Source organism: Molossus molossus, unplaced genomic scaffold (genome assembly GCF_014108415.1).
Source record: "Molossus molossus isolate mMolMol1 unplaced genomic scaffold, mMolMol1.p scaffold_m16_p_6, whole genome shotgun sequence".
Classification (NCBI taxonomy): Eukaryota; Metazoa; Chordata; class Mammalia; order Chiroptera; family Molossidae; genus Molossus; species Molossus molossus.
In genome coordinates this window covers 108,647,502-108,675,116 of record NW_023425399.1, presented here as the reverse complement: position 1 = coordinate 108,675,116, position 27,615 = coordinate 108,647,502, and the positions used below count along the sequence as shown (strand labels likewise).

Here is a 27,615-nt window from a genome sequence, read left to right as displayed (position 1 = left end):
TGTAACCAAGGTAACCACCATCATGTCAAAAGGATAATGATGTAAAATGTAAATTTAAGACATGGTTATGTAAGATATAACCAAAACTATGTTTCTCCCCCTTTATTGGTCTTTGCTAATAATTCTCACTGGTCTTTACTGAAAGTTATACCATTGCTAAAGTAGCCTTGGCATTGGGTATTACTTTGAAAAGATAGACTTAGAGGGCTCTTTAAAGAACCATCGGTCTCCTCAAAAATGCTGGGTGCAAAAGAGACATTCTTCCCTGCTGAGGAAATGATTACTCATTTGGTTGTACGTTTTTAAAACACTCACAAAGAAAAATCTAACACCCAATAAAAAATGCCACTTCAAATCCTGAGAGCACAATGGCTTTTGGACGATCAAATAAGATCAGGGCCCCCCCTCTTAATTTTCTCCCAACCTCATCCTCTTTCACACATTTTACAGAACAGAAATGGTGACACATATTTTAAAAGCAGTGATGAGAAAGTGCTATTTTAACCCGAAACCAGAATGCCTGCTCATGTAGAAATAATTATGGAAGGAACAGCCTCAGCAGTCAGTCTGGCTGCCGCTGCATCTCGGGCGACATGCACTTGGCCAGCTGCTGGCATCGCAGGTGGCACCCCACGGAGGTGTTGCACGGCGAAGCACCAGGCAGGACAACCTACCCTTTTTGCAAACTAACGCCACTTAGCTGGTGGCATACGTTTTCTTTCCCTTCCCTCCATGCCCAGATGTTTCGAGCTGGAGAAATAAAAGATAATGAAAAACAGACAAGGGCACCGTTTTAACTGTTTACATCAAGGGAGAGCACAGGTCTGGCTTCGCCCTGCATTGCACTAAGAAAAGAAAGATCTCCTTAAATGTGGCCAACACTGGTCTTCCAGGAACTGCCGATGATTTTCACACAGTGGCCAACGGCCCCTTCCTGGTGCCACCACCTGAAAAGCTGGTCTGCCCCCAGCAGCGTCACCGAGACGTGGCCTCTGCCACCCTGAGCTCCTGCCTCCCCACTCCCCTGACTAGTACTCTGCATGTCTCAGTGACCAGTGGGAAGAAAAGTCACCACTAAAGAGAAACAGAACACGAGAGCTCAACTGTACTAAAGGAAATCCTTAAAATCTTTGAAAAATGTTCCGAAGGAAAAACACATCAGTTCTTTGAAAAATAGCCCCAAACGTATCTCCTCCTCTGGGTCTGACTGAGAATTGACATTATAGAATTTACACATCAGTGAATGTGTGTGGTTGTAGCAAAACCACAAAGTGTAGGAAGCTGGTTAAAGTGCATCTTTAAGTAAGTCAGGAGCCATAGTGGCAAAGGTCTCTGGGTTTAGGGCAGGGATCGAACTACCCAGGGTTATGAAATCATTCAAAGACCAGCTGCTAGCACCACTTACAGTAAATAAGGGGCAGGAAAGCAAAAGAAAAACAGCCCTGGCCGGTTTGGCTCAGTGGTTGGAGAGTCACCTGCGGTCCAGAGAGACCCGGGTTCGATTCCCGCTAAGGGCACGTACCTCGGTTGCAGTTTGTTCCCAGCCCTGGTTGGGTTGTGTGGGTGGCAGCCACTCGATGTGTCCCTTCACATCGATGTTTCTCTCTCTCTCTCTCCCTCCCACTCTATCTGAACAAAAAATGGAAAAAATGTCCTCGGATGAGGATAAAAAAGAAAAAGAAAAACAGCTGAGGGTCAAGGTGGTCCATGGATGGGATTCTGTGCAGGAAGAGTGGGGAGAGGGTTGGAGGATTCTGTGTAGTAGCCCCTTAAATAGTATATATCCATCTTTCTGGAGAGTGTCTATAGCTTCCAGAATATTCTCAAAGAGATGCCTGACACACCACCTCTCGCCCACCCCCACAGTGAGCAGAGGGAGCCCTCACCACCAGCAGCACAGCTCCTTGTAACCACATAATAAGACAGAGGATGTTTTCCCCTCCTGAAAAAAAGGTTGTACTATTATAATTGGTGGGTATTCATGCTCAAACAGTGGTGCAGTGATGCATGTCTATGATGATTTAAATTGTGACGTTATCCTCTGGGTGGCCTAAGTCTATTCTACGCGGTGGCTGTAGAAGGGGCTTCTCACAGAAAGCGTTCGAGGACGCTCTCCTGCCTCAACTTGGTATAGAACCAACAAGCCACTCTTGATAAAAATTAATGAATGAAAGATTAACCAATTTTGTTTGTTCCCCTTGAAATGTATAAGAGCTTTATTGGGGGCTGATTTGAGGCCTAGGTTGCTTTAAAACAACCACCAGCAAACTAGAAATCTGAAGGAATACCTAGATGTCAGCCAGTCCCAAGGTCAGTGTTGACTCTGGGGGGTCAGTGCTTGGAGGTCTAACTCCATCATGAGAGGCCTGAGCACGAAAGGGACACGAAGAAACGAAGAGACACCCCCGTGGCAGAGGGTAAAGTCACAGGACAATGGGCACAGTCCACAAACCCAACCCGAGGACCAAACCACAACCTGTCCTGGAAAGAGGCTTCGCAAAGAACATGCTGGCGCTGAATTTTTCCTACCTTAGGATCGTTTTTCCCTAAATGGTCTGTGACACTTGTCCCCAAACTCCGCACCATGAACAGGCCTTTTTGCTCAAAAGGGAAAGACCAAGAGAGTCACTTACCAGATGCAGGTGGCTGGTCACTGGAGGGGCCTCCAGACCCAGGGCCCCCCCTGCTGGCGCTGGGAGGCCTCGCATCAGCCCCAGCCCCGGGCTCGCCTCCGCCCTCTGCCGGGTCAGCTGCTTCTTCGGGCACAAGGCCCTGGCCATAGGCGCACTGGGGCAAGGGTCCACTTTCGCGGGAGCCCAGAAGGGGCTCCCCGTCCTCCCCAGGAAGGTCCCCGCAGCCTGTGCAGCCATCTGCCGAGCCGGAGGCGGCCCAGTGGGCACAGTTGCCAGCCTCCACTTCTTTTTGTAAGTACTTTTCGGAGGACATGGGAATCCAAACAGTCCTGCACAGGGGCTCGGCCAAGTGGCAGCTCTCGGAATCCGCCAGGCTCTCGGTCCCCGCGAAGCACTGGCTTAAACTGTCATTCTCCCCCACTTCCAGGGGCTCGGGGAAAGGGGGTGCAGATCTGCTTCCAGGTTGGGCGAGGCACAGCGAAGAGTCCGCGGTCTGGGGGGGCCTATCCACGTACTCGTCTTCCATGGGGATCTGCTCGAAGGGGTCCCCCTCCACCTCGCTGACCAAGGTGAGCATCCCGGCGTCTCCCACCTGTGCACAGGGGGCCCCGCAGACACCCGGGTCCCGGCAGCACGTGTCTTCAGAAAACACCTTCTCCTCCAGGGTCAGCAGCAGGACGCCCTCGCAGAGCTCGCGTGGGCTCGCGGCTTCCACCCGAGCGCCCCCGAAATCGTTGCCCGAGGATGCCTGCGGAGAAAATCCAGGGGGCAGGCATTGACACCCCGTTATTAGAACAGCTCTGCCAAACGCTGCTGAAAACGGTGTTACAGCCATCGTTCCCACCCTAACCAGTGCAGACGGAGCACCCCCTATATTGTGTTATTTGAAACTGCAGCGTGGGGAGAACCCTAACATGGAGCAACCAGAAACCAGTGAACGCATCTGCTTTTTACGCGAATAGCACGTGCACAGTGAAGGGCAGGAGCCGGCCCGAGGCACCCCTCAGCACGGCATTTTGACTACAGACTCGCAAGCTAAATTCAAAAACAAAACAAAAACAAAACCTCTAAACAAATACTTAACCCTAGTTACTAGCTTTGTTTTTTTTGCTGTGGTAGGTTTAGTAATTCTGAAACTACTTTCTATGTATTCTGGGACTGAGCAAGTGAATAAATCTATTGAGAATAATAGGAGGCTGGTTTTCTACCGGGGAGGAAGACACTATTCAGCTACCGGACAAGGAGACATTAGAACGTGCTGCTGGGACAGGAGCTGGAGAAATCAGTGTGAGCATGTGGTTTAAAATATATATCTTTTTATATCTAAGAAAATAGATCTAAAGGACATAGTGAGATAGCTGGTGATGTTTTAATATCAAACGTGGGTTAGCTAATAGTATTGCACCACTATTAAATTTCTTGATTTTGATCAGTGAACTCTGGTTCTGTAAGAGAATGTCCTTGTTCTTAAGAAATTCACAATGACATGTTTAAGGGCATTGGAACACAATGTCTGCCACTCAGTCTAACATGGTCCGAGAAAAATATATACACATAATAAAGAGAATGCGAATAAAGCAGTGTGACAGGTATAAACAATTGGTGGGCCTGAAAATAGTGGAAGTGGACGTTCTTTGTACTATTCTCACTGCTTCTCTATAATTTTGAAATTATATTAAAATAGTTACTGCCCAGCGGGTGTTGCTCAGTGGACTGAGCATCCTCTCATACACCAAGAGGTCACAGGTTCGATTCCAGCTCAGGGCACAGGCCTGGGTCTGGGGCTCGATCTCCAGTAGGGGACGTGCAGGAGGCAGCCTATCTATGTTTCTCTCTCATTAATGTTTCTCTCTCTTCCTTCCTCTCTATCTAAAAATCAATAAAAACATATTTTAAAAAAATTAATAGTTACCAAAATCACCACAAAGTAAAGGAAAATGGAAGCTCTTTCTTTGTAGGAATCTGTATACCAGGCAATCAAGATTGGCACTAAAAAATAATACAATTAACATCTGTACACACAGATGGCAGAAATAGAATGCAAGACCAAGAAAGTAGCATTTAGAATGAGTACTGACCCGGGCTTTGGGTTATTCTGTGGGGATCCGCCTTGGGATTTGGGGTCCCATCCCCTTAAGGAGGTTCCTCTTAACACAATGGGGCTCAATAGTTGACTAATAACTATCTCAGCCTAATTGTTAAAAACACTTCAAGGAGGCATTTGAGACTTTTACATTTACCTTATTTCCACTTAGGCCGCCGCAAGCCTCATTGACCCAGCGCCACAAATTAGCTAGAAAAAACAAAGGAAGGAGAAGGTCTTTGCAATTATTATTTCCTGTTTCTAATTCAATATCACTGACCACTATGTCAATTTAATATCGTCTTTAAACATAACCCTCTACAAGCCTTTCAGAGAGAGTGCCTGAGAGTGAAAACATTCAAAAGAAAATCAACCAATTTAACGACTATAAAGACATCTTACCCCTCCTCCTCCCATTGAAAACAGAACTTTCTGATCCATGCGAAGCAAACCATGATCCACTAATGTCCCACTGAATACCTATGGGCACGTTTGAGGGTGTCAGGGCTGCTGCTAGAACAACGGACGTTCTCCATCCCTTAGCAAGTAACCTTTAACTACAAGACTTGGCTGCATGAGTGGTCTCTAGCATCTGAACATGCATTATTCAAATCCCCAGTTAGGATGTTATTAGGGAAGGGAAGCTGTATTCAATAGAAATACTCAATAATGAATACACTTTTAAAAATTGGACTAACATTGCTCTCTGCGTAACACTGGCATCATCAATCACCATCTTCCCTCTTTAATCCATCTTTTAATTGCTCAGTGTGCCATGAGGTAACACAGTGTTAATGGAACTAGCAAGATATGCAGGGTTTCACGAAGCCCATGGATATAACATGGGAGAACTGATCAAATCACAGCAAAGCAGAGGTGGGCAAGATAAACAAGTGAGCAGCTGAAAATGGGAAAGGATGGTGAGACAACAGTGCTTCAAAAGAGAATGAAGTGACTATCTAAGCATTGAGAAATATCTTCAGGAAACTTATTGAAGCCTTGAATACTTTCTTTAAAATTACACGGTTTAGCTTTATAGTATAAAAGTCAACCATGATGTGATATAAAAAGATACTATCAAATAATTTTTTGGTACAAAAGTTATTTGCAATAAAAAAGATTACACTTGGTTATTCATTCTCAAAATGAGCATTGACATTTTACTGAGCATAAGATAACTTGTTTTCATAATTTTAGATTCATATTTCAAGGTAACACCTCAATCAAAACTCTCTCCACCGCTGACCTGAACGTTTCGTCTCTTTTCATTGGGTACATTAAAAATGTTTATATTCTAGGAACAATGCCACTCCTGTACCTGACCCCCAGAACCTACACAATACGGACAGATGGTTTAGGAGTTGTCAGTCTCCTGACCCAAGAGTATTTTTGTTTGCTTAGACATAAATAGGCACAAAGGATTCTGTTTGTTTGTTTGTTTGTTTGTTTTTGTTAATCCTCACCCAAGGATATTTTTTCATTGATTTTTATTTTTATTTTATTTTACAACTTTTTTTTCTTTATTGATTTTTAGAGAGAGAGGAATGGAGAGGGTGAGAGAGATAGAAACATTGATGAGAGAACATCAATTGGCTGCCTCCGGCATGCCCCCTGACTAGGGATTTGGCCCACAACCTGGGCATGTGCCCTGACAGGGAATTGAACCAGCGACCTCTTGGTGCACGGGTCAATGCTCAACCACTAAGCTGCACTGGCCGGGCTCTACTGACTTTTAGAAAGGGTGGAAGGGAGGGAGGGAGGGAGAAACATTGATGCGAGAGAGATGGGCCATGGATCAGAAACTGAACCCTTCGTTCGGTGTGTGGGCCTCTCTAACCATTGAGCCACACTAGCCAGGGCAGGATTTGCTTGTTTTGCCAGAGAACGACGAATTAGGTATATGTTTCACCTTCGTTTAAGCACAACCACCTCAAGGTAACTATACAAGCAGATCACTGGATATAGTCAGTGGGCGACGTACGCATCTCCCAAAGCTACACCTGGAAATGTGGCTGTTCCACTTTATCAGACGCATCTTCCGAAGCCGCCCCGGACGCCGTACCTGTCAGTGCTTTCCCTTCCTTCCGATAGTAAACACCAGAGACCACGGCAGCGACGAACGCGACGGACACGAACAGAAGCAGGATGACGACACTGGGCAAGTACATCTGGGACTCTGGGTGGGAAGAAGGTGAGAAAAACGCGATTAAAGGTGATTTCATTTGAGTCTCTAAGTTTAAAAACCAGACCCTTTAACTCAAGCCCCAGAATCGAGGCTGCCAGTCTGGAGTAAGAGAAGTGTGAGGGTCCCGAGCCTGATCCCAGCTTTGTCACCAGCCCTCCCGGTCCGGAGGGCGGAGTCCCCAGCGTGGCCCAGTCCTGTCCAGCATCGCTCCAGTGAAGCCAGCCCAGGACCATCCTGAAATGTTTCTACTTCAGAGCAATTCAGATCACGTTGCCACGCCATCCAGTTCCATTGCTTACGTTATGGACACCTCAGTCTCTCCAGGGGACCAGCCTCTGAGGCGAGAGGAAGCCCTTTATCACCTCTTTCCAAGTAACAACGGAGCACAGGGTCTGCTGGTGCTGAGACCCACAGCCAGCCTGCGGAGGTTTCGGTCTCTCGTCTACAGCACAGTGTGGCCTCAACCACTTTTTCCAGCCCCTCGATCACTGCGTGGCTAGCGCCCGTAGACAGGGTCAGCTCTAGGAGATTTCCCCCAGATCACCTGCCGTTTCTGGAGGGCTCATCTCTCCTGTCCATCTCATCCATGGTCAGTTTAGTATTTAATTTGTGTCAGTATTTTAATTCCAGATATGTTGTTTACTTGATAATTTCCTACTCTGGAATGAATCACTACTAATGTATATACAGAAAAGAAAAGTGAACTATAAACATACATTAAAATGTCCAAGCCCTGGCCAGTTTGGCTCAGCGGTTAGAGCGTCAGCCCGCGGACCAGAAAGACCCGGGTTCGGTTCCCGCTAAGGGCACGTGCCTCAGTTGCAGGTTGTCCCTGGACCTGGTTGGGGTCATGTGGCAACAAGTTGATGTGTCTCTCTCACATTGATGTTTCTCTCCCTCTCTCTTTCCTTCTCTCTCCCTCCTGCTCTATCTGAAGACAAATGCAAAAAAAAAGTCCTCGGGTGAGAATAAAAAAAAAAAAAGCCCGAATATGGAAGGGTGCTCGCAGTACTAGTGTCAGTGGGAGATTTTGATCACTAACCAGAGTTAGCAGCTTCTTAGAATATAGCTATCGCTATTTATGAAACATTTTGTAGAGCAAATTAATCTTGAGTACAGTGTCAAGGAGTGACAGAGAGTGACGGTTAGCGGTGGCTGCTGGCTGTCCAGGGGAGTGAGCCAGGTGGAGGTGGGTCCCGATATCACAGCATGTGAGGTGGCTTCGCGTCAAGAAGACAGTTCTAATGAGGCAGGAGGACCTGGGCCACGGAATAACAGGTTTGAATGAACTCTAAGAAAATCGGGGGTTTAGATTTGACATTCTGGGAGACAGGAGGGACATCAGAGGCACTGGATATGGAGTTACACAGTCAGAGCAGCGTTTTAAAAAGACCATTGTGAAGATAATGTTAAAAATCACCAAGGGAATGAAGTGTTATTTCAAACGAGAGAGAAGGAGGGGAAAGGCAGAGTCCCACAAACCAGGTCACGTAACCCCGGAGTTTATAATACAGGGCGGGGCAAAAGTAGTTTACAGTTGTGAGTACATAAGAAACACAGTTTATTCTTCTGTTGTTGTCGATGAATTATTGCATTATTTTCCATGCAAACAACTGTAAACCTACACTTCCCCTCACCCTGTGTACGGGCTCTAGCCATGCAGTGATCGAGGGGCTGGAAAAAGTGGTTGAGGCCACACTGTGCTGTAGACGAGAGACTGAAACCTTTGCAGGCTGGCTGTGGGTCTCAGCACCAGCAGACCCTGTGCTACGTTGTTACTTGGAAAGAGACACAATAAGGGGCTTCCTCTCGCCTCGGAGGCGCATCTACCAACCAGCCTGCTATATTTAAACATAGCGTCTGGGGGTGGGAGAAGTGGAGGAGGGGGTGGGAGGGTAAATGGTGATGGAAGGAGACTTGACTTGGGGTGGTGAGCACACAATACAGTGTACAGATGACGTTTTGTGGGATTGTGCACCTAAAACCGGTATAATTTTGTTAACCAGTGTCACCCCAATAAAACGGAAAAAATAAACATACCATTTGGTAGTTTTGTAGACAGCGGGGAAGAACTACAGGTCACATCTGATTTATCGGTCCCATGATGTGTTTCTGTCAGCCCAAGACTGGTACAGCTGTGGGGGCAAAGGGAGTTAAATGCTTCCACTTTATATTCTTGTTTGTTTTGTTTTTGTTTTTTATCCTCACTTGAGGACTTTTTTTTTTTTTTCATCATTTATCTTCAGATACAGTGGGAGGGAGAAAGGGAGGAAGAGAGAGAGAGAAACATTGACATGAGAGAGACACATCGACTGGATGCCACCCACACGACTCAACCAGGGCTGGGGACAAACTGCAACTGAGATATGTGCCCTTAGCGGGAACTGAATCTGGGAGTCTCTGATCCACGGGCCAACACTTTAACCGCTGAGCCAAACTGGCCAGGGCTATATTCTTGTTTTTTAAGAAAAGCTACAAAAGGCTCTATTCCACTAGATTGTTAGCGCCTTCAGAAGAACTCAGGTCTTCCTGGATGTTTGGATCCCCAGCGCCTGTCCACATGTCATCCATTGAAAAATGAGTGACAAAAGTAAATGTCACCAGTGTTCTCTAAGAGCTACTCCAAGAGTAGGGTCTGAAAGACAGCAGAGTGGTGTCTTCAGTACAGAAGATTCCACAGGCTTCAGTTGCTAAGTGGTAAACTTCTGATGAATGCTCTTCTGAAGGTGAAAACACAGAGAACTTTCTCAACATAAAACTTGGATAAGTATTAAAACAACAATGAGGTATCACCTCACACCTGTCAGAATGGCTGCCATCAACAAATCATCAAACAACAAGTGCTGGTGAGGGTGTGGAGAAAAGGGGACCCTAGTACACTGCTGGTGGGAATGCAGACTGGTGCAGCCACTATGGAAAACACTATGGTGTTACCTCAAAAAATTAAAATGAAATTGCCACTTGACCCAGTGATCCCACTTCTAGGAATATATCCTAAGAAGCCTGAAACACCAATCAGAAACAATATGTGTACCCCTATGTTCATAGCAGCACTATTTACAATAGCTAAGATCTGGAAACAGCCCAAGTGCCCATCAGTAGACAAGTGGATAACAAAGCTGTGGTACATATACACAATGGAGTACTATGCAGCTGTAAGAAAGAAAGATCTCTTATTTTTGAGACAACATGGAGGGACCTGGACAGTATTATCCTAAGTGAAAGAAGCCAAGCAGAGAAAAACAAATATCACATGATCTCACTTATTTCTGAAATATAATGAACTAAACAAATTGACGAACAAAATAGGCACAGAGTCATAGAAGTGGGGTACAGACTGACATTCCTCAGAAGCAGGGGGAGGGTGGAGGGAAGGGATAAACCACAGAACTTATATGCATGTATGCATAACCAATGGACATAGACAACAAAGCTGGGATTGGGATGGGAGGGGATAGGGAGGAGGAAGTCAATGTGGTGGGGAGAAACATCTGTAACAAAAATAAATTAATAAAAAAAATGTGGATAAGTAGATCAGAAAATAAATATTTAATGAGAACTAATATATTGGGAACTAAAAGAATCACTATATTGATTATTAATATTCAACAGCAAGCATGCAATGAAAGGACCCACATTCCACTCTAGATACACTAACATAAATATGAAATGGTTTATATGAAATGATTCATTCAAAATGATTGATGACTACACAAGACTGGAAACAACCCTAATGACTATCAATAGGAAACTTTTTTCTTTTATCCTCACCTGAGGACACTTTTCGATATTTTGTTCAGATGGAGTGGGAGGGGAAGAGAGAGAGAGAGAGAGAGAGAGAGAAACATCGATGTGAAAGGGACACATCGAGTGGTTGACACCCACACGACCCAACCAGGGCCAGGGGCAAACTGCAGCCGAGGTACGTGCCCTTAGCAGGAACTGACCTGGGTCTTTCTGGACCACAGGCCGATGCTCTAACCGCTGAGCCAAACCGGCCAGGCCTATTTTCTTTTTTAATCCTCACCTGGGGATACATCGATGTAAGAGGGACACATGGACTGGTTGCCTCCCACACAACCCGACCAGGGTCAGGGACGAACCGCAACCGAAGTACATGCCCTTGACCGGAATCGAATCCACGACTCATTGGTCCGCGGGTGACACTCTAACCATTGAGCCAAACTGGCCAGGGCTCAATAGGAAACTTACTAACTCAATTATGGCACATCTCTACAATTAAATATTAGGTAGCTATAAAACCATGAAGATCTAAGTGAACTAATATGGAACGAGCTTCCTTCAAGATACATTATGTGAAAAAAAACCCATGGTGTTTACAGTATGCAAACATTTATGTAAACAAGAGGCTTCTTTATGCACACGCACACACACACATCTCTGGACAATAAAGCGTGGTGTTGGGAAGCTGGGAGAAGTGGGGCTGATGAGTGAATGATAACAAGGGTCAGCAATCATTTTCAACTACATAAGGTCAGAAAAGGGAAAAAAGAAGCTGCAACTCTAAGTCAAAGACTGAGTCAAACTGAATCTAGAAAGTAATACAGTGATACCTTGGTTCTCGAACGCCTTGACTTTCGACCAAATCGGTATTCGACCAGGAGATTCGAGAAACTTTTGTCTTGGAATCCGAACAAATATTTGGAACTCGAACTTCCGAGATGAGCCGAGTTGAGCCGAATGGCGTTCATTCGGCCCAGCGCGCCTTGCTTGCGGCATCAGTGTGAGTGCAGAGAGAGTCACGCTTTGTGGAGTCACGCTTTACACTGAATTTAACCCTTAGACATACTGTACACTTTTATTTCTTGTTGAGACTTATGTTTTTCTACATATTATATACAAATTAGGCCAGTAAATAGGCATTTTCTGGGGCTTGGAACGAATAATTCCAGTTTCCATTATTTCCTATTGGGTTTCATTGCTTCGGTTCTCGAACAGTTTGGTTCTCGACCGTCCTCCTGGAACGAATTATGTTCGAGAACCGAGGTATCACTGTAGTGTCTTTCACATTGGGTTGAAGGGTTGGTTGGATGGGTTTCTTTTGCCCACAGTGAATTGACAGGCTTTTTCCATTTTGAACATGGCTTTGAGAGGAAGCCTCACCAAACTCAATCAGTCTGTTTCCAGATGAGGTCATGGAGGTTTTGTTTAAAATCAACAACAAACTCAAAGGGTAATAGAACCTTCTTTTTTACAGCTGCATAGTATTCCATTGTAGAAATATACCACTGCTTTTTTTATCCACTCACCTACTGATGGGCACTTGGGCTGTTTCCAGATCTTAGCTATTGTAAATAATGCTGCTATAAACACAGGGGTGCATATATTTTTTCTGGTTGGAGTTTTGAGGTTCTTAGGATATATTCCTAGAAATTATTATGCTAAGCGAAATAAGCCAGTCAGAGAAAGACAAATACCACATGATCTCACTTATATGTGAAATCTAATGAACAAAATAAACTGATGAATACAATAGAACTAGAAGCATGGAAACATGGAACAGACTGAAGGATCTCAGAGGAAAGAGGGGTGGGGGTGGGAGTGGGGGCGAGAGATTCACCAAAGAACATATGCATATATGCATTGCCCATGGACACAGACAATGTGGTGGTGAAGGCCTGGGGCAGAGTGGGAACAGGGTGAAGGGGGGCAGTGGGGGTAAAAAGGAGGGGACATTTATACTACTCCCAACAATAAAGATAAAAAAGAGAGAAAGAAAAATCAACCAACTCTCTGGGCTCCTTCATTGTCACTTACTTGGTCCAGGGTTTGCATTTTTCTGTGGAAGAAAAGGCGTCGGAGAAATAGCCTACGAGGCAAGGCTCACACACCGTGTCTTTGTTGAGCTGCACTGTCAAAAAACAAACAGAAAAACAGAACAAACAAAAACCAAACAAGGACACTTAGAGATCAGCTAGGATGATGGTCCAGAGGACAGCTATCAGGAGCTGGGCCTCTGCCTCCCGCCTCTCCATCCCTCCCTGACGCTGCCGCCTGGGGCTCCTTGCGTCAGCCCCACAGGCTTTAGAGGGCCCACGACCCCAGCAGGAGGTACGGGTTCTATGTTCAGGAAGGTAGCTGGCTCAGTGTCAGGCCACTAATGCCAGTATGTGAGTTAGGGTCGGACCCCTTGCGGTTCAGAGCCCCTGTCCTGGTCACCAATACTCTATTTCCGAGCAGGGGAGCCCGCCTCCAACTTGCTTTAACCAAACACCTGTCTGATCTCTCCTCTCAGCCTTCTGGGCTTACATCAACCTGCATCTACAGAGAACAGCCGTCCTTTTACTGCTTTCAAGGACAACTTCTTGACCTGACCTCTCTGACCAGCTTGATGTCACCAGTCTAAGTACGGGAGTGACAACAGTTTTCTTAAAAGAACAAACAAAAACAAGACAAACACACAGACTCCTACAGGTCTCCTCTCTTTCTCTTCAACCAAGGGTCGGTAGCTAAGTTTTTCTATGTAGGACCATGTAATAAATACCCTTTGCAGGCCTTCTGGTCTCTGCTGCAAATACGTGGAGCGTGAAAGCAGCCACAGACAATGTTTTTAAAAACAGAGGTGGCTGTGTTTCGGTAAGACTATTTACACGAACACACGTGGTGGGGTGGATTTTGGACCCCTGCTGTAAGCCACAGCACTGAAAACAGGGATTGATCCTGCTAAGTAAACTTTCTTCAACGCTCTCAGATTCCCTGCAAACAATATTATTGAAGTAGGAAACGTCTCGGATTTCCTATGTCCATTACCTTTACCGCTGCTGACATGAGCTGACCCTTTGGTAATTCCAACAAAGAACATTGACTCCGAGTGATATCACGATCAGGCAATTGACTTGCACCAAAACTACAAATTACTCTTGAAATCAGTAGCACTTCTGTGATTTACTTTAATGAATTAAACACTAAAATAAGAAATTACGTGTTCATTTTGTTTAAATCCTCACCCAAGGGTATTTTTTCCATTGATTTTAAAGAGTGGAAGGGTTAGGGGGGCAGAGAGAAAGAGAGAGAGTGAGGGAGGGAGCAGAGAGAGAGAGAGAGAGAGAGAGAGAGAGAGAGAGAGAGAGAGAGAGAGAGAGAGAGAGAGAGAGAGAGAGAGAGAGAGAGAGAGAGAGAGAGAGAGAGAGAGAGAGAGAGAGAGAGAGAGAGAGACTGGTTGCTTTCTGCACGCACCCTGACTAGGACTGGGGATCAAACCTGCAACACACGTACGTGTCCTTGACTAGGAATCAAACCCATGACCCTTCAGTGCATGGGCCAATGCTCTTACCACTGAGCAACACTGGCCAGGACAGGAATTACATGTTCTTTGTCCAGAGTCAAGCAGGAAGTTGCTTCTTGATTTCTGCAATTGCCTCAATACGTCGGGTACCTGCCCCTTAATCTATTTGATCTGCCTTCAAATGATATTAACAAAAGCCTAATTAACATCTAGTCACTCACGTAAATTCAAACAGCTTTTAAAAAAAATAAACACACTCTAGAAGAGTAGCCCTTAAAAACAAAGATACTTCTAAAGGGCTGCAAAGCAGCAGAGCTTAAAACTCCTGGATTTCCCTACACTGGGCTTCCTCGTCCCCTCTTTGTAACCGACCTGCCAGGAGCATCCTGCACCTTCTCTGTCCCCTGTCCCTTTCATGATCACACTTCTTCCACTGCACAGAAGAGGCACACTTCTTACCCACTCCAAATCCTGCCCTGGTGTCAAACCTCTGAGATGCCAAACAAAGCAACACGTGGAAATATTGGTGACGGCAGAGCCTCTCAGTACAGCCTCTCCCCGCCTATTAAGGGCTAAAGTGTGACGACAGAAACAGGGTAACTGGAACCAGGGTGAGTTGTTCTAAACTCACATACAGTTGACCCTTGAACACTGTGGAGTTTAGGGGATTCGACTCCCCTGGGCAGTCAAAAAACCCGTATATAACTCTGACTCCCCCCAAACTTAACTACTAATAGCCTACTGTTGACTGGAAGCCTTACCAATAACATAAACAATGAACACATTTTGTAGGTTATATGTAGGAGGTACTGTATTCTTACAATAAAGTTAGCTAGGGAAAATAAAATGTTCTGAAGAAAATCATAAAAGAAAATACTGTACTGTATTTAACGATACTGTAAGTTTTTATTTACTTATTCATTTATTTTTTATCCTCATCTGAGGACATTTCTCCATTTTTTGTTCAGATAGAGTGGGAAGGAGAGAGAGGAAGAGGGAGAGAGAGAGAGAGAAACATCGACGTGAAAGGGACACATCGAGTGGCTGCCACCCACACGACCAACCGGGGCCGGGGACAAACTGCAACGAGGTACGCGCCCTTAGCGGGAACCGAACATGGGTCTCTCTGGACCACAGGCTGACGCTCTAATCGCTGTGCCAAACCAGCCAGGGCAACGATACTGTAAGTTTTAAAAAATCCACACGTCCGTGGACCTGCATCGTTCAAACCCATGTTGTTCCAGGGTCAACTGTACAGTGCAAGGTAGGGCAGGAGTGACATTTTCATTCACCCATGTCATCACCTCTGTCCTCCAGCTATTGCCAAAGAATGAGCCATTCCCAGAGGAGCAAGGCAGAGAGAACATTGATCGGAAAAAAAACAGAAAAGGCGACAGCATCTTTGTTCATGCAGGTGACAAGCTTGTGGGCCTGGTTCATAAGTTCTGAGCCTGGTCTGTCTGCGAACCAGAATTCAGAAGGAAACTGGCTGTCACAAGGAGCTTTATTTTATTTATTTATTTATTTTTATCCTCTCCCGAGGACATTTTTCCACTTTTTGTTCAGACAGAGTGGGAGGGAGAGAGAGGAAAAGAGAGAGAGAGAGAAACATCGATGTGAAAGGGACACATCGAGTGGCTGCCTCCGGCACAACCCAACCAGGGCCGGGGACAAACTGCAACCGAGGTACGTGCCCTTAGCGGGAACCGAACCCGGATCTCTCTAGTCCACAGGCCGACGCTCTAACCACTGAGCCAAACCGGCCAGGGTGCAAGGAGCTTTATTTTAAAAACTGAAAAATCAAGTCAATTTGGGGATGATCACTTCATAAGTTGTATAACTGTCTAATCACGGTTGTACACCTGAAACTAATGTAATATTGTATATCGACTGTAACAAAAAAATTTTTTAAAATTATTTTTAAAAAATCAAGTCTGACTTTTTCTAAGAGAAAGCTTGTCTGGTTTAGTTGATACATTTAATAATGGGGATTAACTGACCCAGTTAGATTCTGTGATGGACATTTTCCTCAGTATGAACTGAAATGAATAATGTTTTAATTCTCCTAACCCTATCCTAATATTCTGGGTTAAAACAAAATGCCTCTAGGGGAAAGATGAACAGGTATAAATAATTTGTCACATCTTGAAGAGAACTACTTTGGTGTACTTCCTAGAAGTCAGGAAGTAAGTGACTCTAAGAACACTTTTCTGAGTCAAAAAGATTTCTGTGTCCTTACTTCCAACAGAACTGGAGGACACAGCTGAGTTCTCAACTGAGCAATCATTAAGCCTGCCTTTGATGTCACATCACTGTGTGAGACACATAACTCAAGGCGCTGACAGAATCGAGACACCTGTCCCGGAGTCCTTCCTTAGCCATTTAGTTGCCTAGTGAACACGTTTCTCAGCACTCAGTGGACACAGAATTAATGTGAAATTCGAATGCATTTTAGCAATAAGTTGTATTCAACCATGAAGATATGAGCTAATTGGAAAAAACTCCATTCATTCTGAAGTTTAGAAAGCCTTTATGTTTCTAGTTATTATAGCAAAATATATTCATTTTGATCTGGTATGTAATAACTGTAGTAACAACTTAGCCCAGAAGCGTGTATAACCCTTACCTTGAGTCACAGAAAACTTTTTTAAATTAAGATTTCAAATAGGTGCATTTATATATATATATATGAAAGGTGATTAGTAAAAACCCTTCAAGCACAGAAGTACATCAGAATAAAATACTGTGGGGAAGGTGAAATAAATACAAATCAAAGGAGGGAAAAGACTATATAACATTTCCCACAGTTAAGGTGATGAGTACACTTAAAAAAAATTTTTTTTTCTCCCCTTTATTGATTTTAGAGAGAGGAGGGGAGAGGAAAAGAGAGATAGAAACATGGATGAGAGAGAACATCGATCGGCTGCCTCCTGCACGCCCCCCACTGGGGATTGGGCCCACAACCTGGGCATGTGCCCTGACCGGGAATCGAACCAGCGACCACTTGGGCATGGGTCAACCACTGAGCCACACCAGCCGGGCGATGAGTACACTTTTAAATAGATGATGATGGGCATCAGACTGCTATGGTAGTGACAGTGCATTGAATATTTTAGAAAGTGCTCCCATTGCTATCACATCACTCAGTCTTACTTGGCAACGCTTTAAATTCGTAATAAAAGATGTGAGCTGTCAACTTGAACACATGCTAGGGGGACGTGGGTTTTTCAGAGTTCTGCTAAGGGGGAGCACGGGATTTTTGTTTTCAGCCGGAAGCCCCTGCATCACTGGGTTCTCTCCTAGGCGGGGGCCTGAGTCCTCGCAGCCGGAGGAGACTGGGGAGGAGCGCGGGCCAAGCACCCGCAGGTCCTCTGCAAACCAAACCTGGCTCCGCCTAGGGGACCCGCGAGCTCCTCCAGCGCCCCCTGGCTCCCGGGAGCGTGAAGGACGCAGGGCAGCCGCCCGGGCGCCGCTGTGGGGGGTCGCAGGCCCGGAGCGGGGGAGCGGGGCCGACGCGGGAAGCAGCGTACCCGGGGGCCGGGCGCCGAGGCCGGGCGCGCAGTCGGCGTTGCGGCGGCAGCAGGCGCAGTCCTCGCTCCAGTGGTAGCCGGCTGTGCAGGCGCAGCGCCGCGGGGCCGTCCGGTTGCCGGGCTCCACCGCCACCAGCGCCTTGCCTGCGGGCGACAGACAGAGAGGGTGGCCAGGCGCGCCAGGACGCACGGGCTCCTGGCCCGCCCCACCCCACCCGACCTTGACTCATCCCAGACAGCGGCTTTCGGGAGCTCCCGGTCCCCCTGGGCTGGCTTCCTGTGCTGGCACTAAATCATCCCAGTGGGTGTTTTTCACTCTCAATAACCGGGTCCTGTGGCTTTTTAAAAGTCAACTTTCATGTTAGTAGGAAGATTAAGGACCAGGGCGCTGATGATCGCAGAGTACTTTGGCTAATGTGAAATAGACTTCATAGTTTCCCGATTTTTAGTAAATTCAAATGTGATAAATCGCCTTAACATGAATGCTAGATAGGACCCAAGAGAATGGGGTTTCTGGGGCGTGGGGCTTCCCCCTGAGATCCTGCAGGGTCACCACTATTCAGCACGGGAAGAACAGGGCCACTGTACAATTCGCTAAGTGGACAAGTGCAGAGGTTGGGCCTGAAGATCTACTTGGAAATTCATCTCTCTCCACTCACTCAGGATAACACGTTTGTCTTTTCTCACAACACGTAGCAAAGTGGTCTTCTGTTACCCCCATCTCCTGTTCCCTCCAGTTTTTGTGGGAGAGAGAGGTGCATGCTCACACAGGTGATCCTTCTTATCTACTGATTCACATCTGCAGTTTCACCTACTCGATAAAATGTCATCCTAGCCCCCAAAGCAATACTCCTGGTACTTTTGCAGAACAGCAAAAAATTCCAGCCACTCACTGCACATACGTGTTCCCAGGTGAGGGGGAACAAAAGTGACACCTCCGCTTTATTGTTTCAGTACCCGTGCTGGAAACGAGTGTCCTTTCTGTGGTCTAGTGTTCTACTTTTTGGCGTTTTTGTGCTTTTTGTCGGTGATTTCACTGTTTAAAGTGTCCTCCAAGCAGTCAGTGCTTCTAAGCCCAAGGAGGCTGTGAGGTGTCTTGTGGAGAAAATACGTGTTAGAAACACTTGGTTCAGGCATGAGTTACAGCACTGCTGGCTGTGAGTCCAATGTTAATGAATCAAAGCGTTTATTAAGCAAAGTGTCCTTAAACAGAAACACGCAGAAAACAAGACTATGTGTTGATTGGTTGACAAAAACACTGTGACCAGAGGCTTGCAGGAACCTGTATTTCTCCTGGAACAGCGGTTCAGTATTTGCTGAATAACGAGAATCAACCACCCAAGGGCACACACACATGATAGAGCACAATAACATGACTTAAAATAGACCTTCTACCTCCATAGGACCCATCCACCTTCAGACAGCCCTTGTACTTCATAGTCCTGAATACTTACAGGAAGGAGCATGCTATGGACTGATGTTTGTGTCCCCTCAAAATTCCTGCATTGAATCCTAACCCTCAGTGTGATGGTCTTAGGAGGTGGGGCCTTGGAGGTGATCAGGTTCTGAGGGTGGAGCCCTCCGACTGGGATTAGTACCCTCACGAGAAAGAGAACAGAGTTTGCTTCCTCTCTCTGCTCTCTGCAGGCCAGGACACAACAAGAAAGCTGCTGTCTGGAGACCAGGAGGAGGGCCCTCACCAGGAACCCAGCCACACCGGCACCCTGATCCCAGACTTCCAGTGTCCAGAACTGGAAGATGTAAACTTGTGTTGTTTAAGCCACTCAGTCTATGGATTTCTGTTACAGCAGCCTGAACTGATTAGAACACAACTCAAACGGAAAAACAAACGGAAAACCTGTTCCCTTCATCGCCTCCAGTGGCAGCCAGCAGGGGGCACTTTTCTTATACCTATTCGTTTCAAACCCAAAGATGGTGAACCCGGAGAAATCTCCATTCCCTCCCGTGTGCACTCTCTGAGGCCCAGGCCAGTGTGTATGAACATGTACATCAAGCCTGGCACACACATGGACACCGTCGCTTCCTTGAACAACCCTAATTCCAGCGCCCCACTCGAACGTAAGGGGATGCAAGCCGGACATATCCTTGACTGTCTGAATGAACCAGGCTTTGTGCTTTAATCAGCTTTGGCAGTAGACAAAATGATTCTTTATTTCCAAGAGACAGCAGTGAGTCAAGGTCATTACTAAGCAGTGGGAAAGAAAAAAGACTTGATCAGATGCTTCTGCTCACTGGAGTTTCCATATTATCTTCTCCAACCAAAATCTGCCAGCTGTCTCTAACACATTAGAAAAATTACGGTTTTAAAAAAAACTTATGTCCTAGTTCTTTCCACTGGGAAAAAGAAAAACATATAAATAAGAATCAATCCAGAAGCAATGAGCCTCCCTAGCACCCAGATTGAGGTCGCTAAATAAGATACTTTGCCACCCTCGCCGGTTTGGCTTGGCGGTTAGAGTGTCGGCCTGCAGTCCAGAGAGACCCAGGTTTGGTTCCCCCTAAGTGCACGTACTTAGGTTCTGGTTTGTCCCCAGCCCTGGTTGGGTCGTGTGGGTGGCAGCCACTCAATGTGTCCCTTTCACATCGATGTTTCTCTCTCTCTTTCTTCCTCTCTCTCCCTCCTGCTCTATCTGAATAATATATATTATTCCTGGTCCCAGCAGGGCAGAAAACGCCCCAGATGAGCTGGGAGGCAAGGGAGCTCTTAAAGACTCCTGGGGTCGTATCAAAGATGGGGACCACCCGGAGGAGGTGGGACAATCCAAGCATCAGGAAAACTAGTCACTGCAATAGGCCGAAACACCTCCACTATGTCTACATTCACAAGTTCATAGTATTCATACAAATCCTTTGGAGAAAGCTTGGTGATTAAGCCACAATTTTGAAATGTGGTCAACAAAGCTGCAAGCATTCACCCTGCCTTTCCTGTACTGTAGTGTGCTTCAGGGTAACGAATCGCTGATGGAGAAAGTTTCTCTTTGTGAAGCAGCTAAGAAGTGAAGAAGGAATACCAGGACCAAAGCACCGCCTAACGAAAGCAGATCTAGGCCACGATGGTCAACAGCTGCTAACATCACAGAAAGAGAAAAGCAGTTGTTATGTAGTTCCTGGCATGACTGCATTGTACCAACTACCCAAGAGTTTTGCCAAGAGCAGAACAAAACACAAAACAGTCTGAGCAGCTTTCTAGATCTCACAACGACTCTACAAGAAATGTAGGAGGCAGAAGCATTAAATAGCACCAAAAGATACAGCCAGCAGAAATCAGACTGGAAACCCCACAGGATGGGCATCAAGGTTTCTCCTGCAGATAAACCGAATGGAATAAGGAAAAAGAAGAAGTAAAGGAACTTCTAGGTTGAGACTTAAGAGGCATATTTTGATCCTGATTCCTGCAAATAAAGTATAATTTTTTAAAATGCAAGGCAAAAAGACAACAACAAACTATAGCAGACTGATAAGGAGAGCAACCTGTCGGGTTAATAGAACATGTACTGTTTAGGGAAAAGACTTGAGATGCAGAAGATCCGACTTGTAGTCCTGCTTCTCACCGGATAACCTTGGAGAAGTCATCCAACCTCTCTTAGTCTCAGTTTTCTTCATCTTTACAATGGGATCATTGTGGCTACCTCACAGGGCTTTTGTGAGGATGTAACAACACCAGACACGGAAACACTGGAAAAATATTTTTTCAACTCTAAGGTGTGTTCCATGATTAAGCTGCAGCAAACATAGACCAGCAAACATAGAACAAAAGTTCTCAACGAAGAATTGCTGCTACAAAGCCCATCCTTCTGTGGTCTGTGGTCAAAACGTCTTCCTCTGCCCCCGAGCTGCAGCACTGCTGTGTCTAAAACTGTGTCATCAGCCACACTCCCACGGACGTGACGAACTCACCTGTATCGCAAACTTTGTGCAGCAAGCATTTATCTTCTTCATTCCAGGTGCCCAGGTACTCATCCTGGCCACAGGGCAGGCACACACTTTCAGAGGTAGTGGTACATTTGGAAGACATATACGTTCCTTAAATTAGAAGAGGGAAAATATCAAAAATATTTTCTAATAAAAAATATCCAAAAAACGAAACAACAAAAAATGCTCCAATCTACTGGATCATTTATGTGACCATGATCCCAGGAAGTCCCCCAGAGACAGCATGATACAGGAGACAAGGCCACATCTCTCGGTGCTGGATTCCTCAGGCCCTCCAGTGGCTAAAATCGCCTCTCTGGGTCTGCTGTGCCTGTGGTCACAGGCGCCTTTTAGTTCCATGTGAACGATTGCCCTTTGCACCAAAATTCTGCTGAGTAAGGTAAAGAACAATGGTTTGCAAACTGGTGCCTGCAGACCTGGAGGGGTTCTCTGGGGGCTAAGCAAGAGGGCCATCACTTCACCCCTCCCATCTTCAAAATCCCCCTACCATCAATCTAGATAGCTACCTTCCTCTGTCCTACATATACTGCGAGCTCATGGTTAACTTAGTTTGATCAGAGAGTCTTACACACACACACACACACACACATGCGCGCACGCGCACATGCACAGTGGATCTTGGTTCTGCACATCCAGAAATATTGGTAGCTGAAATATCTGCAGGGTCTCGTTATAAAGTAACCACCATTCCCTCAAAGATATGCTCCCCTCCCCAGAGCAGTGAGTGGACTTGGGAGGTCATTGGGGCTGTAGAAATATGTGGCCACATTCCCACAGAACAATTTGGGGAAGTCCTTGTCACCAGCCCTCCTTCTGCCCCTCAGCAGGTATGTATGTGGGGAGAAAGTATAACAGGGTTTAGGCGATTTCAGCAGCAACAATTCTGGTATGGTTACCCCCCCCCCACCACCACCAAATTATTCTGTGATGACACTTTTCAGTAAGAGTTGAATTTCTTTCTTTTTTTTTTTTATCCTCACCCAAGGATATTTTTGCATTTATCTTCAGATAGAGCGGGAGGGAGAGAAGGGGGAAAAGAGAGAGAGAGAAACATCTATATGAGAGAGACACATCGACTGGTTGCCACCCACACAACCCCAACCAGGTCTGGGAACAAACTGCAACCGAGGTACGTGCCCTTAGCGGGAACCGAACCTGGGACTCTCCGGTCCGCGGGCCGACACTAACCGCTGAGCCAAACCAGCCAGGGCTGAATTTCATATTTTGAGAATTTGAACCACAAAATGCCAAAACATGCCTTTAAAAGCCTTCTTGTCTTCTCAAAAACTAGTGTTTTGGAAAACGGTGTTCCGGCATGACTTAAGTACCAGTTTCAGAAATTGCTTTTGATTTTTAAGTGCTCTTATCTTCTGAGAGACAGGCTTTTGTCTTCAGAGAGGCGGACATTACCGCCGGCACCACCATGAGAAGTCCGTCCAATTTCGCTTTTCATCTGGCAGACAGAAATCATTCCTTAGACTAAAAAGAACAGAGCCCCAGCCCGTGTGAGGGACGCCGCCGGGTGGCGCAGCAGCACAGACCTGGCTCACATTTGTTGCAGCACCGTCCCAAATGCACGTAATGCCTGTCGCTGGCGCATGGAGGGGTGATCTGAAAAGTCACCTGAAAGAAAACAAACATTAGGCAGAGCTTATGCACAAGTTCTTTCTGGATAAAGCAAAGTAAAACGAACAAACAATCATCAAATCACATTTGGTAAAAACATAAGAAAACACCATAAACAGCCCTGAAATTGCTCTATGTAATATTACCCACCCCCTCAAGATGACACTTTCCTATTCTAGCCCAGTTCCCCCTAAGAATGTATATAATCAACAGATCCTGGTGTGAAAATCCACTTAAACATTTACAAATATTTTGGTTATGCTCATGGCAAGGCGACGCATCAAAGGACAATTGACAAACTGGACGCAGAAGTTTGAAAACCACCTACAAAACTGGTCCCACTTCTGTGGGTCACAGGGTGGATGACATGCTCCGTCGAGCTCCATCGACTTGGTCATAAACTGTAGGAGAACACAATGAGGCCCCTTAGCATGTACGGTAAAAAGTAGGCTTGCAGTTGTTTGTATGGTAAACAATAAAGTAACTGATCAGTAATATAAGAATACACTGTTTCACGTGCTGCAACAGTCGACTTACTTTTGCCCACCCCTGTATATTATTCTAGGGGATCTCACATTGGGTCTGACAAGCTACCTCTGATTTCTAGGCGATGTTTAACACTGCTTACCTTCTAACATTTTAAACTTGCAGAGAATTTTAAAGCGTGGACCAGCACGCTATGACAGGAACCGTGTGGGCCCAGAGCGAGGAGTCCCGAATGCATACCTGCTGGGACCTGGACCAACTGCTCAAGCTTTTTGAGCCCCAGCTTCCTTTCTGTATGATTCTCATACAAATGCTCACTTCCAAATCTGCCTGTGTAAGTAAAACAGACCAAAACCCCAAGTCCTTTACATTCACCCAGAGATTCTTATCTGTGTGCCACAGACACGCTCTTCCTATCGGCTTTCTCACTGTCAGAAACACACACGCGCCTGTTGACAGGTCGTCACGTAGAAATGAAGTGAAACTGAATAGCTGCGTTTGGCTGAACTGGCACCAAATTATGCCATTCCAAGGGACGAGTTCCCCTCGGGGTCCCGGGTGCAAACTTACACACCTTGCCGCCCTCCGGAAACTTACACACCTGAGTGTGTGCTATGATGGAGGCCCCTTGCACCCTACATCCCTGAAGAAGGCTGGGGCTAGTGTCCCACAGGGCATGACAGGTGGGCTCAGCCGCACAGGTAAATAGTAATCGGCCAGATGAGGAAAAGGGAACTGGGAGGTGGAGGCAGACACAGAGGTAAGGAAAACTTCTTTAATATAGTATGAACAGCCCCGGCCGGTGTGGCTCAGTGGGCTGAGCATTGTCCCATGCGCCCGGAGGTTGCCTGTTCGATTCCTGGTCAGGGCACATGCCTGGGGTTGTGGGCTTGATCCCCAGTAGGGGGAGCCGGAGGCAGCCAATTGATGTTTCTCTATCTCTTTCTCTCTCTCTCTCAAATCAGTTTTAGAAAAGACAGTAAGAACACTTCAGACAGAGGCACCGATGACTGAAAGGCACGCGGGTGGCAATGCCCTCCCTCAGCAGGGCGGGGAGATGCACACAATGATGCAGAGGACTTCCTCTGTACGTGGATGGAAGGTACAGAACCGCCCAGAAGCAGCCACATCGTCAGAATGCCTCAGTTATGGAAGGAAGTTTCATCAAGAGAGCACCACGCCCAGAAAAACCCAGGCTAGCTGAGGGGGTGCGGGGTGCAGCCGACCGGACCTCTCTGACCCCAGCCGGCCCTGCAAAGGGCTCACGGGAGGGACGGTACTTGGAGGTTGATAAGAAAGTCAAATGTGTTCCTGAAGGCAGATGTGCCAAAAAGGTTGTACCCGGACTTGCCTCCCAGACCCGGCGAACACCGGGTCACGAGAACTGGGTGCTCCCCTGCATTCACTGCTCGACAGGGGCTCAAGGACAGCCCCGCGAGCCCAGAGGAAACTAGGAAGAATGACGACCCAGCAGTCAGGACACCGCCCCCTTCTGGTCTTTCTCGTTTTTACAGGCTCCATGTCTCTGCAGGCTGCTGCGCCCCCTGTCGGGCACAGTCAAGCACGCACGTAGAAGGGAGGCAGCAGGTGCACAGAGGTAAACGGGACGAGGCTGGCACACATCCGCCTAATAGGATTCATGTGAACCCTGCGACAATACTGATGACAGGCAAGTGATAACTGCGCGGTTGGGCCGCGTCTCTGATGAGAAAGCTTATCAGTCACTTCTGCCCCACAAGGGAGCTGCAGCAGTCTGAGAGATAAGCGCATGCTTGGGGTTACACGCACACAAAGGTTCTTTTTAGGGGAATTTGATACAGGCTACCCCTGAAGCAGCTGCTTGGGAACATAGGTGCTGTTGGCCGTGCCCTGGGCTCCAGACCCTGGTTCCTGTGGGCGTGGGGACAGTGTCTTTACCCGCTGAGCAGTGTGGCTGCGATTCATTCAACCCACCCATCGTCCAACACAGACTTTCACCCCAGGGGAAAAATGGGGAAGTCCCCCATTCCAGAGGTCCTAGCTCCTAACCAGATTTTCACAGACTATTCCTTAGAATCCATTTCTGTCTCCTCAGTTTATGTGACTTTTTTTTTTATCCTCACCCGAGGACATTTTTGCATTTATCTTCAGATAGAGCGGGAGGCAGAGAGGGAGGAAGAGAGAGAGAAACATCAATATGAGAGTAACACATCAACTGGCTGCCACCCACACGACCTAACCAGGACCGGGGACAAACTGCAACCGAGGTACATACCCTTAGCGGGAACCGAACCCGGGACTCTCTGGTCCGCAGGCCAACGCTCTAACCACTAAGAAAACCTGGCCAGGGCAGGCTTACTGTGACTTTGCACCTGGGTACATTCTCTCTTTTTAAATTCGAGATGTAATTCACATACCATAAAACTCTCTTTAAAAGGACACCGCTCAGCAGTGGTGGTGCAATGCCCACCGCTATCTGATTCCAGAGCATTTGCATTACCCGCAAACAGACATGTCTACTTGACAGACCTATAAGGTTTCAGGTCTTGGGAGGAGCAGCAGCAGTTTCGCTCCTGGGTCAATCTGCTGCGGTGGCAGGAAATCGTGGCATTAGTCTGATTTAAGGAACAGCTGCAACAGAGCTCAACTGTGTTCTCTAGTGACACTACATACTTCGCAGTACACCTTCAACCTTCAAAATGGCAATAAATATACAAGTTAAAAGACAACATACATGCATAGATATATTTAAGGAAGTATGGTTGGAGAAAATAAAGAGAATGTGGAAAAGTCTCTGAAGGTGCCTGTGTATTTAAAGAACGTGCCTCTGTTACGCTCTCTCCTGCTGGGTCCTGGCTGTGTGCTTCCAGCCTCCCCCCCCCCCCCCCCGCCCCTGCACCCTGACAAGGAGGAACCCTCCGTTAGAGGACTATGCAGCTCCCTGTGTACGGGGGTCCCCCGCACCCCATGCTGCACTTCCTGGAACAGGCTCCCTGCTTTGCAGTCTACACAGCAGTTCTCGTGTTTGTAACCACTAGGAAATCCAGATCAGACTCCCTGGCCTGTCTTGCTTTTTCCTGGGGACTTGTCTCTTGCTACCGAAGCCCAGACTAGCTCTGCTGCCGTAGTCCCACCTGCTTGGGCTTGACTCCCATTAGCTTGTGCTGGATCTCATTTCACCCATCTCCCCAGCTGGCCTGCCAGGTGCATCCTCCAAATGGCATGTGTGTGTGTGAATGAACGAATGTTCTTCAGCACCTCCCAGTCTAGCCCCTCATTTCCCCTAAGGAATTCTAGCTCAGTATCTACCATCTCACCAGCTCTGGGAGCGCCCCCAGGCCACCCAAGCCCCTCCTGGTTCTCTGGCCCTGCCCTTCCAAGGCTCAGAATTCGGACCCGGCTGCATCCTCCAAGACCAAGCTCCCACTGGTTGCGAGGTGGCGGCTCTTGCTATTTTCAGTAATCCCGGTAAGGCGTTCCTTTGGTAACCACAGGCTCCTGCTCACATGGGGTGGAGGCGCTCTCCAGGGAATGGGGGGGGGGGTCTGGCACAGGTCTGCAGCTTTTCAGTCAATTGGGTGATTTTGTCAGCCACCTACGTTCTCGTTTCTTTGTTCAGCTGCAGCACCCGAAGGTCTCTGGTAACTGAGCTGAGGTTCCAACTTTGAGTTATCTAGACTTGTTTCTGGTTCTCCTTCAAGAGGGACGGGCTCCCTTCTAAAACAACAGAGTTTCTGAACCATAGTTGTTTTCCTTAAGCAAACAAAGCAGAACCACTTAAAATGTTTGTATTTGTTGAAGGAAAAGGCTCAGCTACACGATACGAAATGTAAACGGCACAGCGGGCTATGGGGGGTCTTCCTCCGAGGCAGCCCTCCCCACCGGTAGCCAGT

At 46.8% G+C, this 27,615-nt stretch overlaps 1 protein-coding gene across 1 annotated transcript in view; it reads right to left on the bottom strand.

Moving 5' to 3' along the window:
- Nucleotides 1-23,658, bottom strand: part of TNFRSF11A (TNF receptor superfamily member 11a) — a 32,591-nt gene extending 8,933 nt beyond the window's left edge. Inside the window, exons 1-9 of the mRNA XM_036245443.1 lie at nucleotides 23,586-23,658; nucleotides 23,173-23,254; nucleotides 21,596-21,721; nucleotides 17,678-17,821; nucleotides 12,680-12,773; nucleotides 8,942-9,036; nucleotides 6,779-6,892; nucleotides 4,874-4,926; nucleotides 2,634-3,381 (exon numbers count right to left, since the gene is read on the bottom strand). Of these exons, the coding sequence (XP_036101336.1) occupies nucleotides 2,634-3,381; nucleotides 4,874-4,926; nucleotides 6,779-6,892; nucleotides 8,942-9,036; nucleotides 12,680-12,773; nucleotides 17,678-17,821; nucleotides 21,596-21,713 (1,366 nt within the window). The 5' untranslated portion in view covers nucleotides 21,714-21,721; nucleotides 23,173-23,254; nucleotides 23,586-23,658. The remainder of the gene's footprint in view (nucleotides 1-2,633; nucleotides 3,382-4,873; nucleotides 4,927-6,778; nucleotides 6,893-8,941; nucleotides 9,037-12,679; nucleotides 12,774-17,677; nucleotides 17,822-21,595; nucleotides 21,722-23,172; nucleotides 23,255-23,585) is intronic.
- Between the last annotated feature and the right edge of the window lie 3,957 nt (nucleotides 23,659-27,615).